Source organism: Rousettus aegyptiacus, unplaced genomic scaffold (genome assembly GCF_014176215.1).
Source record: "Rousettus aegyptiacus isolate mRouAeg1 unplaced genomic scaffold, mRouAeg1.p scaffold_m13_p_14, whole genome shotgun sequence".
In the NCBI taxonomy this organism is placed as follows: domain Eukaryota; kingdom Metazoa; phylum Chordata; class Mammalia; order Chiroptera; family Pteropodidae; genus Rousettus; species Rousettus aegyptiacus.
The window spans coordinates 46,331,511-46,347,186 of record NW_023416289.1 but is presented as its reverse complement, the minus strand read 5'-3'; the positions used below and the strand labels follow the sequence as shown (position 1 = coordinate 46,347,186).

The following is a 15,676-nucleotide window of genomic DNA, read 5'->3' as shown; positions in this document are numbered from 1 at the left end:
TCTGCCGTGCGGGGTCCAAGCAATGTTAGGAGCCCAACCCAGCTGTCTCCATCTGTCCTTCCCCGCCAGGTTCTGCCAGCCCACCCCTTAGGTCCTGGCCCGCGATCCTTTTCTGTCCAATCAGGAGTGTCTTCCCGTCGTGGCTCTTCCCCCCTCGCCCTGCCCCTCAAGGCCAGTGAGGCCTGTTTAAATAGCTGATACTTGTTCCCTTTCTCTGCCCGTCCCCCTCTTTTTTTTTCAGTTTAAACAGGTCTCTTTCTCATCCAGCCCCGCCTCCTCCTTTCTCTTGGTGCAGCCAACAAACGTTAGCGGTGCGTCCCGCCTCCTTCAACACATCGCTCCACCCCTTCCCTCTGGAAGATCCAATCGGTGTGTTTCACCTGCTGCCCCCCCCACATACAGCTAGGTAGCATTCGAGTCCCGGCCCTACTCTCTGCTTCAGCTCCGCCCCACCTCCCCCAGACCAATCACTTCGGTTCTTCTCCACGTCGGCCGCGCCCCCTCATTTATAGTTTTTTCCATCCAATCACGCCTGTCTCTTCCCCTGAGGCCCCTCCCTCCAGGCCCCGCCCCCGCCCGCCCCGCCCCCCGTCCAATGCTGAGCTCAGTCTGCGTCTCGTCCTTCCGCGGGCGCCAGGGGGCCAGCAAGCAGCAGCCGGCGCCGCCGCCGCAGCCGCCCGAGTCCCCTCCGCCGCTGCCCCCGCCGCCGCCACCGCCGCCGCTGCAGCAGCAGCAGCAGCCTGCGCAGCCCGGCCCCGCCGCGTCCCCGGCGGTACCCCCGGCATCCCACGGGCTCGGGGATCGGCGCGCCGAGCCATGCCCCGGGCTGCCGGCGGCGGCCATGGGGCGGCACGGCGGCGGCGGTGGAGACAGCGGCAAGATCGTGATCAACGTGGGCGGCGTGCGCCATGAGACGTACCGCTCGACGCTGCGCACCCTGCCGGGGACGCGGCTGGCCGGCCTGACGGAGCCAGAGGCGGCGGCGCGCTTCGACTACGACCCGGGCGCCGACGAGTTCTTCTTTGACCGGCACCCGGGCGTCTTCGCTTACGTGCTCAACTACTACCGTACCGGCAAGCTGCACTGCCCGGCCGACGTGTGCGGGCCGCTCTTCGAGGAGGAGCTCGGCTTCTGGGGCATCGACGAGACCGACGTGGAGGCCTGCTGCTGGATGACCTACCGGCAGCACCGCGATGCCGAGGAGGCGCTTGACTCCTTCGAGGCGCCGGACCCCGCAGGCGCCGCCAACGCTGCCAACGCCGCGGGCGCCCACGACTTGGGCCTGGACGACGAGGCGGGCGCGGGCGGCGGCGGCCTGGACGGCGCGGGCGGCGAGCTCAAGCGCCTCTGCTTCCAAGACGCGGGCGGCGGCGCCGGGGGTCCGCCAGGGGGCGCGGGCGGCGCGGGCGGCACGTGGTGGCGCCGCTGGCAGCCCCGCGTGTGGGCGCTCTTCGAGGATCCCTACTCGTCGCGGGCCGCCAGGGTGAGCGTGCTGTCGGAGCCCCCATCCTTCTCCCCTCCCTACGTGCTTCCGGACCCTCAGGAGGCTCCCGTTTCAACTCTCAGGGTCCCCTAGCCTGTCCCAGCCCCTCCTGGTCCCCTCGGCCTCCTAGTCTCTTAGAAGCCTCTAACCCCAATCCCGAGTGTCCTGTACTCGTCTGAGCACATGCCCTTCTCCCGGCCATCCCCAGATCCTCAGAAGATGTTGGTCCAACCTTAAGAGTAGTCCAGATCCCTACAAATCCCACCCCACTTCTCTAGGCCATCCCAGACCCTTAAAAACTTCCTCCTGGTCTCCTCTGAACACCCTCACCCACGCCTTTCCTGGACTCCTCAGAGGCCCCCAGAAGACCTTTCCCCGACCCGCAGAATCATCTGACCCCCTTCACATCTCTCTTGGCCGACCTTCAGACCTCCCAAAGGCCCTCTCCAGCTCTCGGTCCCTCAGGTTCTCTCAACACCTCCTTGATTCTCCTTTTGCCCCTCCCCCTGTCCCCCCCACCCCTGCCTGGCATTTTGAGTCTCCTGGCTATTTTTGAAGCCCCTACCCTCACAGCCTCAGAAGACTCCTCCACCCCAATCTCAGAGCCTCCTGGGCCGCTCTTAACCTCCAGTTCCCTTCCCCCTCACTGCAACAATGAGTCTCCGGACATTTTTCCTCCCGGGACCCTCTGGACCCCTCTTTGTTCACATCCCTTCTGCATCCTCTATGCCAACTCCTGTGCCATGATTCTCCCATAAAGCTCCAGACTTCCCCAAAGCCTTTCACACTCCCCCCCTCCCAGTGTCTCCAGAAGAGTCCTGAGCCCCTAATACGCCTGTCCTCTCCAGAACCTCCCATATAGTCTTAGGAGCTGCTTCCTCCTCACCCATGGATTCTCCTAGCTTTGCTCTTCTGCCCTATACTGTACAGCCACTCTGTCTCCCCAACAGCCCTCCCCCAGCCTCCCAGCCCCTTTCCTGGTCAATTAATGACTTTCCCTCCTCTTCCCTCCAACCTTGGGACCTCCCTCAAGTTATCCGCTCCAAAACTTTCTTCTCAAAACAGCTCCTAGTTCTTTCTAACATACTTGGTATCTTTCCATCTGGCCCCAGCCCTGCTTGCTCTCCCTTTCCCAAGCACTGCTCTACACAAAGCCCCAAGCCCAGGGCTGGGCTCCTCAGCTTTCCTCCCCCACAAAGTGAACCAAAAAGTGCACACCCCAGCCTTATCTCCTTAGAAATTCCGGATTTTCCCCAAAGTTCCCTTCATCTCCCCCCAAAAAACTTTCCTCAAACATTTGTAACTTCCCAGGCTAAGTAGCTACCCTTCCCCCTGGCTCTCCCTTGAACCTCTTCCTCCTCCTAACTGCCTCCCACTGTTGGAAGAGAGTAGGGCCGTTCAAAGTGGGGGGAATTGGAAAGAGGGATAAAGGATAGCGAATCCGGGGACCACTCCTAGCCTCCTGGGGACCGAAGCACCCTGAGGACCCGGTCCAGACCCCTCCCCCCGCCGTGCCGCGTCCTGAGCTGGGAAGGACGCCGCAGTGCCGCATTCACGCCGGGGGGAGGGAGCGAGGGGGAGGGGGGCCCGGAGGCACCGCATAAAGTTTGGTCCCCTGGAAGCGCTGAGTTGGCGAGATTTGGGGTTGGGTGGGGGGAGGTGGGGAGGGGACGAGGTGCAGAAGGGACGTGGTCCTAGATACCTTGTCAGGCCTCCGAGTGGCCCTCTCCCCTCATGACCTGGGGCGCCCCTCCTTGTGACCCCGTTGAAGGGTGCTGAGGTTGAGGTTAGAGGCCCTGGACAGCTATGGGGGAGGGTGGTCATTCATTTACTCCACAAATGTTTTTTGAGTGTCCACGGCGTGCCAAGCACTTTCCAGACGTCAGGTGAGATAGCTTGATAGAGTTGGGAGCTGAAGCCAATGCAAAGTGGAGGGTCCGGCCCTACCTGCCTCCCCTCTCCCTTCCCCTTTCCTTCTTACGGGGACTTCGTGCCTTCCTACGCCTCTTGCTTTTGAACCATCTCGGGGCAACGGGTTAAATCAGCCCTGACGCTGTCCAGGCTCCACAGCTGCGCACTGCGGCGGTGCCCACCTCCGTTTCTGTGCTGTGGGAGGGTAGGAGTTAAACTCCAGGCCCTCGGCCTCCAGCTGTGAAGCGGCGGCATTGCGGCTGCGCGCTGCGCGCACGGTTCCGGCCCCAAAGGGGTTAAGGCAGCTCCCGGACGCTGCGGCTGCGCACTGCGGCGGGGGAGCTGTCCGCGGTGCTGGCCGCCGCGCGCCCCGCCCCCCGGCCCGGCCGGCCCGCCCCCACTGCGGTGCCGCAGCCTTCGCCGCGCGCCCGGCTGGGAGCAGGCGGGGGAGCACCCAGACATGCGCTGTGCGGAGGCCTCTGGCCTCTTAAACCACTGCGGAGAAACCGAGAGAGGGGGCGGGGCAGAGAGGACCTACACTGACCACCAGCCCACTCTGAGGTTTAGGGGTCCTTTCTGCCTCGGACTCTGGCCCGCCTGTCTACTCAGCACCTCTGATTAAAGTTAAGCCCAGACCCCGCCCCCAAACCCTGTGGAGGAAGGGGCGTTCAGAGAGGGACTGTGCTGGCTGCCCCCCCCCCCAGCCCATCCCAAGCCCTAGGGCCCTCTCCACTATGATCCTTCCGCCTTCTCTACCCATCTGATCAAAATCCCCTCTTTGCTCCAACAGTGATCCCCTTCCCTGTTCAAGGACTGATCCCTCTCCCTCTGCTCCCTCTGCATATCTGAGAAAACTCACTGTCTTCTCTAGGGGCCTGACCACCCCCTTCCTTCCCCTAGATCTTGACCTCTTCCGCCTCCTCAAAGCTCTCATCAAAACCTACACCGTTGTGCAGCAGGACTCTGGTTATCCCCAGTCCCGAAAAGATCCAAGCATGCCCACCCTCAATTCTCTGCACCCCTGACAAGACCCCTCACCATTTTTTGGCCCTAGTCCTGCCCTCTCCACCCCCCCCCCCCGGGGCCAGGCCCCCGACCCTCCCACTTGAGAGCCTGAAACCCCACTCTCAGCATATCCATCCTCTTTTTGCACACTTGACACTTCACTTCCCTTTCCCCTCAGGGCCCTAACACCCCTCCTGCCCTCAAGGGTTCCACCCCCACCCTGTCCTCTCTGCGTGAGGCCTCACCCAGCCTTTTCCCTGTTATGGGGCTCAGATGTTGGCACCAAGATCCTTAAACTCCGCCTCCTTTGTGAGGCCTTGACCTTGCCCCCATCTAGCTGATGCCCCCATACCCTAATGAGACTTCAAACCTTCTTATTGAGTTCCAGTCACCAGGCCAAACAGTGTTTTTGGAAACAGGCCCTTTGCCCATCTAAAGTCATCCTCACAATAATCCTGTGAAAAACATGAGGTTCAGAAAGCTTAATCGAGCCTTGCCCAAGTTAGGCAAGGGAACAGCCACTTCAAACCCAAGCTTTCTTGCTGTTAGCCACCTCGTGATTCTGCCTCCCTGCCCACCATCTCCCCTTCTCCTTCCCTCGGCTCCAAGCCCTCTGAGACACTGAGGGTGTGCGATCCAAGTCTCCTCCCCTTCCCCACCTAGATCTCGTAGCAGAAACCTCGACCAGGGCCACCCAGGGACAGGACAGGGAACAGGAGGGTGCAGGGAAGTGGTCTAGGAGACAAAGCATCGGGGCCAGAAATCGCTGTTCCCAGGGTGAAGTTGCTTATGTGGGGAGCTGGCTGGGCTGGCCCTGCTCCTTAGCCGGGGGGAGAGCTGCCTCCGCTCCCTGCCTTCCTTTCGGTGGGCTTTATCGGGGAGTGGATCAGAAGAGCTAAGTTTGGGGCTGGGACAGGGGCCCCCAGGATAGTTGTGTGGACGTGGCTGGCTGATGTGGGTCACCTTTAGCCCTCTCTCCCGCCCTGCAGTACGTGGCCTTTGCCTCCCTCTTCTTCATCCTCATCTCCATCACCACCTTCTGCCTGGAGACCCACGAGGGCTTCATCCACATCAGCAACAAGACGGTGACACAGGCCTCGCCGATCCCTGGGGCGCCGCCCGAGAACATTACCAACGTGGAGGTGGAGACGGAGCCCTTCCTGACGTACGTGGAGGGCGTGTGCGTGGTCTGGTTCACCTTCGAGTTCCTCATGCGCGTCACCTTCTGCCCGGACAAGGTGGAGTTCCTCAAGAGCAGCCTCAACATCATCGACTGCGTGGCCATCCTGCCCTTCTACCTTGAGGTGGGGCTCTCGGGCCTCAGCTCCAAGGCCGCCAAGGACGTGCTGGGCTTCCTGCGTGTTGTGCGCTTCGTGCGCATTCTGCGCATCTTCAAGCTCACGCGCCACTTCGTGGGGCTGCGCGTGCTGGGCCACACGCTCCGCGCCAGCACCAACGAGTTCCTGCTGCTCATCATCTTCCTGGCGCTGGGTGTGCTCATCTTCGCCACCATGATCTACTATGCTGAGCGCATCGGCGCCGACCCTGACGACATCCTGGGCTCCAACCACACTTACTTCAAGAATATCCCCATTGGTTTCTGGTGGGCCGTGGTCACCATGACGACGCTGGGCTATGGAGACATGTACCCCAAGACGTGGTCGGGGATGCTGGTTGGGGCGCTGTGTGCCTTGGCGGGGGTGCTCACCATCGCCATGCCCGTGCCCGTCATCGTCAACAACTTTGGCATGTACTACTCACTGGCCATGGCCAAGCAGAAGCTGCCCAAGAAGAAGAACAAACACATCCCCCGGCCCCCGCAGCCCGGCTCCCCCAACTATTGCAAGCCAGACCCACCCCCGCCACCCCCGCCCCACCCGCACCATGGAGGCGGCATCAGCCCCCCGCCGCCCATCACCCCGCCCTCCATGGGGGTGACTGTGGCCGGGGCCTACCCACCGGGGCCCCACACACACCCCGGGCTGCTCAGGGGGGGAGCGGGCGGGCTGGGGATCATGGGGCTGCCCCCGCTGCCAGCCCCTGGGGAGCCTTGCCCACTGGCTCAGGAGGAAGTGATTGAGATCAATCGGGCAGGTGAGGAGGGGGCATGGGGGGACAGGGGTGCACAGGTGGAGACCCATGGGAGGAAGCGGAGAGGTTTCAGGTGGGGGGCAGGGGGTTCAGAGAGAGAGGGTGGTTAGCAACAGAGAAGGGAGACAGAAAAGCGAGCAGCCATTGCTGAGGTCAGAGAAATGGCACAGAAACACAGTGATGGAGATTTCATGTGAAAGAGACTGTTTTTTGGGAAAGACAGTCTTGCAGCTGAGGTATTCAGGAGAACCCGGAGGTGGAGTAATCAGCCCAGGGTAAGAAAGAGAGAAGTAATGGGGGCTCAGAAAGATGAACACAGGGAGAGGTCTCACTGGCTGGCCAGAGACAAGGAGCGAAGAGGCAGCTGCAGCATCTGTGTCTCCCTGACAGAACCTGAGAAAAGAGTCTAAAGGTGACAGTCTGGAACCAAGAGATTGTCCAAGCAGGAAGAGAGAGAGGACCACAAGGAGGGAGGGGCAGGGGCTCAGCTGCAGAGTTCAAGTTTGAATAGCAGTGAGACCTAGAGAGGAGGCCCAACTTTAACGACTAAGAGAGGCCATGGGAGAGAGGCTCCGAGAATGAGTGGAATGGCTACGTGACTGGACTTGGGGCCCGGCGCCTAGTCTCTGGCTTTGCAGAGGGATCTGAGAGAAATTAGGAGAGATTTTGCCAAGAGAAAGAGGTGAAGCGAGGGAAATGGGGAGGACCTGACTGTGCCTGTGGGCGCTTGGGGAGTCTGTGCAGAGGCAGCGATTGGGGCGCGGGTCTGGGAGGAGGGACAGGCGGAGGGGGGGCCCACCCCCGCGTCGTAAGTAGGCCAAGAAAGGGAGCTGGGCCGCTTGGCCCCCATCTCGCTCCCTCAGCCACTGACCCAGTTTCACACCAATTAAAAATAGCTCGAGTCAGAGCCTGGGGGACCCCTACCTCCCCCTCCCTCATCTGTCACCTTCTTAACCCTTCTCCATCGTGTCCTTTCCAGAGCCCAATACCCCTCCCTAGAAAAACACCTCCCAGCCGCCTACAATCCCCCCATCATCTACCCCAACCCAAGAACGTGCCCCCAGTCCTGCCCTACGCAGCTCTATCTCAGGCTTCCCCGTCCCCCCAGCACCCAGCGTGCTTCCCAACCACCAGGGTTCCCCACACAGCCCCTGCCCCCACCCCTCCAGCCAAACGACCCTCCCCTTGCCAGCACCCAACACCCAGCGCCCTCCCTCAACCCACCTCCATCCAACACCGGCCCCTGACCACCCTTTCTTTCCTCCCCTGCTGGCCTTCCCAGTACTTAACCCTTCTCCATGACCTACTCCCCAGACCCACCAGCCACGCCCCCTGACACCCTTCCCACCATCCCCTCCGACACCCTGCCCCCTGATCATAGACTTGCAGCGCCCAAGTCCGCCAACACCCTCTCCCTGCTGATTTCGTTCCCACTGCGAGTTCCCACGCCTCACTCTCTCCTCTGTGTCTGTCTGACCCCGGGGACGCAGATCCCCGCCCCAATGGGGACCCGGCAGCAGCCGCGCTTGCCCACGAGGACTGCCCGGCCATCGACCAGCCCGCCATGTCCCCGGAAGACAAGAGCCCGATCACGCCCGGGAGCCGGAGCCGATACAGCCGGGACCGAGCCTGCTTCCTCCTCACCGACTACACACCCTCCCCTGATGGCTCCATCCGGAAAGGTGAGCACCCGGCCACGGGCCCCTGGGACCCTCCCTCTCTTCCCTCCCCCAGGGGAGGGGGGAGAGGAGGTGGGGGGAGGTGCTGGCCTTCCTTTCCCCCATCCCCCGACCCCAAATCTCCTCCCTCCTGGATACTCCGCCCCCCAGCCCTCACCGCTGACCCTCCACCTGTCTTTATTTCATCTCCATTTCCCCCCACCCATCCTCCGACCCTCTGGCCTCTTCCCCACCCCCAGCCACCGGTGCTCCCCAACTGCCCCCCCCAGACTGGCGTAAGCCAGGCCCCCCAAGCTTCTTGCCCGACCTCAACGCCAACGCTGCGGCCTGGATATCCCCCTAGTGGACGAACCCCCTCCCCCCGGGGTAAGTAGCCCCCACTGTCTGGACCCTCTCCCCCCTGACTAACCCCTCTGAGAACATGCAACCCCCACTGACCGAGACTCCCACCCCCTCACCATGAACAGTTCCATCTAACCAACCTCCAGCCCTGACTCTGATCCCCACCCGCCTGCCCCTCATCCCCCAGAACTAACCCAGACCTTCCTGCCATGCGCCTGACCTCCCTCCCTGCCCTCACGACTGACCCCCATCCTCACCCCCACTGACATCTCTCTCCCTGCCTGCCCTTCTGGTTTGTAAACACTTCAGTCAAGAAAATGGGGTGCACACTCAGGGTACCCTTCGAGATACAAGAAGGGATGAGAAAGACTCAGCCACTCGGTCATTTGTGAATTGGCCAGCTTACAAAGCTCCCATGGGTCCCCCACGTAGGGACTTCAACAGCGAACAGAACCAGCACCCCCACCTCCCAGCAGCTCTCAGTTCCGTGGGAGAGGCAGGCACAGAGTCACCACTGGAGGTGACATATGCAGAAGTGGAAGTAGCACAGGGTCGTGCAGTGCGAGGAACACACAGCACTCCTGAGGTAGGAGGAGGCGACGGAAGCCTTCCTGGCGGCCAGTGAGGAAGCGATGCCATTAAAGAGCCGTGACCAGGGCGACCAGTGACCAGGGCAACCAGCATGAGCCAAGCCAGGAGACTGGGGGGCTGGTAGGGAGCCATGAGGCAGGGAAGCGGGGCCAGGCTGAGGAGCTGGGGTCTTGCCCAGGGACCGGGAGAGCAGGTCAGCTCTGGGCCCTTGGGGAGGGACTGGAGGGGCAGACTGGAGGTCAGAGGCCTAGCAGGAGACTGGGACGAGGGTCCAGGGGAAGAGGACAAGGCCTGAGCCTAGGTCAGGGCTGTGGGAGTGGAGAGGAAGGAAGGGGGCAGAGAGGGTCATGGGTCAGGAGGTACTGGCCCTGGGGATGTGGGGTGGGGTGGGGGTGGAGTGAAGCAAAGTTGTGAGTCAGTGTGTAATTCAGCAGATGGAAGCAAGCACTTATCAAGTGCCAGGAATTTAAGATATGTTCTGTAATCCTCGAAACCACCCTGGCTAACCCTTAGCTACTTTCCATCCACCCGGTAATTCAGCAGCTAACCACTGAGGGCGCAGTTCCAGGCACTGGAGATTTGACAGTGCCCAAAGCAAGAACCTTCCCATCACAGAGTTCACATTCTAGAGCGTGAGCTGAATCTGTCGGCCAGCTGTTTTGTAAATAAAGCTTTATTGGAACACAACCACTGTCATACAAAATAACAGTAGAGTGAAACAGTTTATGACAGAGACTCTGTGGCCCCCAGAGCCCAAAATATCGTCTGTCTGACCTTTTAAAGGAAAAGTTTGACATCCCCTGATTGGGAGGAAGCAGGAAAATAAACAAGTAAAGAAAATTCTCTGGCCATTTCGGATAAGGGGGTCTGCGGAAGACCTTCGTGAGGAGGTGACATGAAGTGGGAAAGGTGAAAGAGGGCGAGCCAGGCAGAAGGGGACGCGAGTGCAAAGGCCCCGGGGTGCTGAGTTGGGATGAGCAGGGAGAGCGAGGCGGGTGGGCCGCTGCTCAGGCTGCTGCAGACCGGGAGGGTATTTTTCGGCCGTGCCAAGAGGCTGGATTGGATTCTCAAGGTGATGAGCAGCCACCCGAAGGAATAAGGGCCATCACTTAACTCATTTCAATCAACGTCTATGGAATCTTCCTTAGGACGACAGAGATACATCCTGAATCCCTGCCCACAGCCTAAGGAGGTGGCCCAGCAGGACTTGGGGAAACAGGGACGGCCCTGGCTAAGCCCCCTGGTTTCACAGAAATGCAGGGAAGGCTGTGACTGACCCCGGGCCACACAGCAGAGGGAGGCGAGATTCCAGGCATCTAGATGCAGAGAACCCAGAGGGGACTGTCCCGCGCTAGTTAGTCCCCCCACCTCTCCTGGTCGGAACCCGCCCCCATCATTTGCATCTCGTTACCAGCCCTCCTCCCCCTCCCACCTCACCCCTCCCCCTGCTTGCTCCCGGCCCTGTTACCATCCTGTGTCTCCCACTCCCAGGTCTGGGTGGGTCCCCTGGAATTGAAGGGCAGAGGGAGTGGGGAGGATTTGGGGTGGGGGAGGGAGGACTGGGGGTGGGGTGGGGGCGAGAGGTCTCCGCTTCTCTTGCCTTTGATGCCAAAATCCATTCATTGAACTCAAATAATGGCTGGAGCCGATGGGGCTGGCTGAATCCTGGCCCGCCCCCAACTCTTCCCTTCCTCTCCTCCATCTGTGACCCTCCTGCCATTATGCCCTGCCCCCATTCCCTCCTCCCAAGATTCCTGTCCCCCACCTGCCCAGGACCTGTCCTTTCTGTGTCTTTCCTCACCAACTACCTGAGCCCAACACCGGAAACTCGCCCCCCACCTTCCTCACTAGTCCTCTACCCGCGCCCCTTCGTCCTCCCGACCCCCCCCCAACCCAGCTACCCCGGAAGCTCCTCCCATATTTGATGTCTCTGGCCGGCCGCCCCCATTTCACTGCGCCCTTCCCCCGGAAAACACCAGAGAGGAAGAAGAGATCCCGGCGTTTCTCCGACCCCCAACAGTGAGGCTGTGTTGGGGGGGTCCCCCTAACCACCCTCCCCCTGCAGTGACTCTGTGTATTTCTGTCCCCAGCTCTGGTCACCGCCTGAGACCTCGCGAGACCCTCGGTCCCCCCCTGCCCCTTCCCCCCAGGTTAGCATTGGGGAATGGCTGGGAAGGGGTGTCCCCAAGATAGTGGGCTTCCAACCCCCCAGGCTCTCTCTCCTGTGGTCAAGATGCCCTCGCCCAGACTGCCCCCAGGGCACAGCTTGGAAAAGCCCCAGACGCTGGCAGAGCTCCTCAGACACCCCCAAGCTCCCAGGAGACCACACACAGGGTCCTTGGTCTGAGATCCCAGTGGCTGTCGAGACACTGTTAGGACTTTCTCATCAGAAGGTTCCCTTGAAAGGCTTCCCAACCACTTAAAGATACCCTGCTACCAGCGTCAGGTGGGCCGGCCCCTCTGGCGGCTCTTGGAGCCACTCTCCGGCACCCCAAGGGCACTGCCAACGTCCGTTCCACCCATTCAGCCCCTCACGCCCCCCTTCCTCCTTTCTCAACATCTCAGTTAGCCCCCCACCTGTAGCCCTGCCAGCTCCCTCCCAAGTTCTCCCCACCGCCCGGCTGCTCCCCCTACATGCCTTTCCCGCGAGCTCCCTCCCATGCCCCTGCTGCCACCATCTGCCTTGCTGCCCCCCCAACCTTTTTGCCTCAGATGAGGGGGCCAATGGGGGAAGGGGAGGTGGGGGATGGCTACGTGGGGGCTGGGTGGGGGAGGCTCGGTGGGCACGACCCTGCATCCTAACCCTGGGTCTCTCCCCCCTCCCCATGTCTGAACCCTCCTCCCGGATGCGACTGACTGTCCGATTTGTTCACTTCTCTCTCTCCGTCCCCTTGGTCCGCCTCTGTCCGTCTCCGCCTCTTGCCCGTTGGTGTTTCATGTCTCGCTGTCTGACCGGCTGCCTCTGTGTCCCTCACGGTCTGCATCTCTCGCCTTCTCTCTCCACCCATCTCTCGCTTTTCCTGGCTCTCTCTCTGTCTTCTGTCCTTTCTGTCCATTTCCCTCCTGCCTCCCTCCCTTTCTCCGTCTCTGGGTCTCTGTCTATTGGACCCTCCTTCTGCACCCCAACTCCGTGCTTCCCCCCCTGTGTTTCCGCCCCTACCCCACCCCCCAGGTTACGAGAAATCCCGCAGCCTGAGCAGCATCGCGGGCCTCAGTGGGGTGTCCCTGCGCCTCGCGCCCCTTGCCACCCCCCCTGGCTCTCCCAGGGCAGCCCGCCGTGCTCCCCCAACCCTGCCCTCCATCCTCTAGCACTCCCCTCCCCCCCGTGGGGGGACTTGGGGGTGACAGGGAAGAAGGTCAAAGGAGCTGGGGGCGGGGGGTGGGGGAAAGGGTTTTTTAAAAAAATCAAAAAGTCATTAATAATATGCAATGGAGATGACAACGCCAGCAGACACCCCTGGGCCCCTCATTCCCACCTGGGCCCCCAGGATGGAGGGGGAGGAGCCAAAGCCCATGCCCCTCTCAACTCTCAGCGCCCCCAAAATAAAGCCTTCTCAGGTCTCCACGAGCCATAGGACACCCCTTCCCATCAACTCGTGTAAATATGGCCAAATTATGCCAGTTACATTTGGGGCACCTCCCCCCTCTACTCTGCATGCCTCCTGCAACCTGGACATACCCCCCATTCCACCTCAGCAATAAGTGCCAGGGGCTGCATGCCACAATGAGAGATGGGCACTGTGGGAAGGGGCGAGGACCTCAAGGGGTCCAGGCCAACCCTTACGCCACTGGAGGGTCTCCTAGCCCCCTACCCTTCACCCGTCATACATTGATTAAAATATAATTATCGACAATATGGGGGAAGGAGGACCAGTCACCCAAGCCAAAAACCCAAGCTGAGCTCAGACGGTAGGAGGAGAGAGTTGGGGCGGGGGAGGGGGCTGGGGACAGCTGCTCTCTCGCCTTTCAGGAGGGTCCCTTTGGTGAATTGTACCTTTTCATACGCATCCCCACCCGCTCGCTGGTTCTTGCTGCATGGAGTCAGACCTCCCATCCCGGAAGCTGTGGGAGGGCCTGGCCCTAGCACACGGCACTCCCCAACACCCCTCCTGATTCCCAGGATGGGAGACCCACACTGAGTTCCCACACTGACCACTGACGGTGATGCCCCACATCCCCCAACGCTCCCCCCCGCCCCAATCCTGGAGCTTAACCTCTGCACACACATGCTGCCCACGCCCGCCCCCCTGGAGTGCATCCCACACTCGACCCAACCCTGCAGCCCACGTCCAGCCTTTGGGATTCTCCAGACCCTTCCAAGACAGACATTCCCTGGACACCCCCAAACCTCAGGCCTTGATTCCCCGAGACACCGCCAAATCTCTGACATCAGACATCCACCTCAGGTTCCCCTGCCGTTAGAATTTCCAAGTTGGGCTCAACCTGTCTGCAATTCCAGGGAACCAGATCTTCCCAGGGCACCCCCTTTCTTATGCCCAACCCTGCCCCCTCCAAGAGCCCCTGCTCTTAAATGGTGCCCATAAGGTACCCTCTTCATGGACACCAGTTTTTCCCAGAGGGTCATATTTGTGCCCCTGGTGATGTGCTGAGGTCGTAGGCAGTTACAAGGACACTTCAAAAAGTTTTGTCTTTCATGGCACTTGGCACCTGAGCTGGTAAGTCCAGCTACTGATGCCATTTATTTAGATGAGAACTGCCTCCATTTAAAGTAGAGGTTGTGCCCAAATAAAGGGACACTGGGAAATGACCTAACCACCTGGGCTGGAACTCCCCCCCCCCTTCCCCAGCGTACCTCTACTCGCCATGCTCGCGGGTGGAAAATTACTTCTCATATCCCATCCTGGCTCAAGATGCGCTACCTCCCCCAAGCTCGGAGACCACACAGGTCCCAGAATCCTTACAGGACTCCCCCTTTGGAGGTGGGGGCCCATAGAATTAGCAACTTTGCTCCTTCTGCTCCCGCAGCCTCAGGGACGCCCCTACCCCCACCCGAGGGTTGGGGGGGTGTCACTGAGCATGATCCTTGATGCAACGATTCCTATGCAAGGGACATTTTGAGTCCCCCCCATCCTTCCCTTAGACCCTAAACCCTGGTGAATCAGGGGTGAGGGGTGGGGTGGGTTCTCTGGGGGTGGGGCGGGGCTGGGCAAAGGGCTAGGGGCTCCAGACACCAGGGTATGGGGATGGGGATCGATTATATTGCCAAAGGGTTTAACTTCTTTAAAAAACAAAAAAGCCCCCCAGATTCCGAAAGGTGCGGGAAGGGGGAGCGAAGATCTTTTCCAAAGGGTACAGACCTCTTCCCAACGTCTACCCCCTGCTCACCAATCTGCCACACATACCCGGCTTTTTAGTTCAGCTTTTAAAAATAACCACGATCATGACAAACCTCTATAAAATGTGATTCTCATCCCCCAAATCAACAAAAGCTGTGGGGCTTTGGGGAGGGAGAGAGAGCGAGCTAAAGGGACGACGACTCCCAAGCCCCGCTGCCCTTTGTGCCGCCCTCCCGCCCCGGCCGCCAGGGTGCCCGCAGCTACGCGCATGCGCTGCATGACGCGCTCCCCACACGCATGTCGCGCGCCTCCAGCGCTCCGGGAACGCACGGACGCGGGGCCGGGGGCGGGGCGATCGGGGAGGCAGGAATGGCGGGGGTCTTCCTGAGCTCAGCGGCTCCCCCTCCCCAACATCCACACAGCAATAAGTTTCTCTCACCCAGTGGGGGCGGGGCGGGGCGGGCCTGGCCGGTCGACATGTGTTGGGGGGTTGGGGGAGTGGCAAGGGGGCGCTCTCAGGGATGGGGGCGGGTGTTCGGAGTCAGCGTGGGGAGGGGAGGTCTGCAAATCGTCCAACTCTGGTGCTAACCGCGAGTCTTCTCAGCCCACCCCCAGGGCAGAGAGGGAGGGGTCGGCACGGCCCCTCCCCCAAGCCTCCCCCACGCCCACCCTGGGTGCATGAACCTCCCAATGCAGAAGCTGCCGCATGTCACCCCCCCCAAAGAAAAAGTGTCATGCCCCCTTCCCACCCACCCTCTCATTCTCCACCAAAATTAAAGTTTCCTTTTCATTTAAAAGTCGCCTCCAGTGTGTCTGCTGGGACCGTCTCCCGGTTGGGGCCGCGTGGTTTGGCGCGTAGACAGCAGGGTTGGATTAAAGTGGTAAGGGCGTGCCCTTCGGGGATCTAAACAGCCCTTTGATATGGGGGTGAGTGCCTGCCTACACCCCCAACTAGAAAGTCCGAGGGCACCCGGGCGATGCGAACTCCTACATGAGGGTGGCTACCCCTCAGGAGGGAACCTGGGCTCCCAATGTGCACTGCGGCCGAAGGCTGCTGACTCTGAGCCAGTCTGAATGCCGACTCGGTGCAGGGCGCTGTCCTCGGTGCTGAAAGCAGTGCGCTTCCTGCCTGTAGCGGCTGTGCTAAGTCCCAGGTTTAACACAGCTAAACACATGGTCACGACTTAACAAATGACTCCACAGTCACTGCCCTCACCGGTCTGCTGAGACTTCGGGGTCAGCCAGAGTGCAGCACACCTTCTGCCATTCACTGGGAG

At 60.8% G+C, this 15,676-nt stretch overlaps 1 protein-coding gene across 4 annotated transcripts; it reads left to right on the top strand.

Moving 5' to 3' along the window:
- The first annotated feature begins 595 nt into the window (after positions 1-595).
- KCNC3 (potassium voltage-gated channel subfamily C member 3) lies at positions 596-14,220 on the top strand. Of its 4 annotated transcripts, none has more exons than XM_016125564.2 (5): positions 596-1,483; positions 5,389-6,493; positions 7,981-8,172; positions 11,193-11,252; positions 12,275-12,354. In XM_016125564.2, exons 1-4 carry the CDS (start codon positions 596-598, stop codon positions 11,207-11,209), a joined length of 2,202 nt encoding a protein of 733 aa, XP_015981050.2. In that variant the 3' UTR covers positions 11,210-11,252; positions 12,275-12,354. The 4 variants fall into 4 exon arrangements, with proteins under 4 accessions (XP_015981050.2, XP_036088444.1, XP_036088443.1 ...); XM_036232551.1 differs by lacking the exons at positions 11,193-11,252; positions 12,275-12,354 and adding exons at positions 8,409-8,535; positions 8,944-9,440; XM_036232550.1 differs by lacking the exon at positions 11,193-11,252 and having other exon boundaries at positions 12,275-14,220.
- The last annotated feature ends 1,456 nt before the right edge of the window (positions 14,221-15,676 follow it).

Coding starts and splice junctions, on each gene's coding strand:
- KCNC3 (XM_036232550.1), top strand. CDS start 596: ATGCTGAGCTCAGTCTGCGTCTCGTCCTTCCGCGGGCGCCAGGGGGCC. Junction 1,484..5,388: donor ACTCGTCGCGGGCCGCCAGG/GTGAGCGTGCTG, acceptor CCCGCCCTGCAG/TACGTGGCCTTTGCCTCCCT. Junction 6,494..7,980: donor GATTGAGATCAATCGGGCAG/GTGAGGAGGGGG, acceptor CCGGGGACGCAG/ATCCCCGCCCCAATGGGGAC.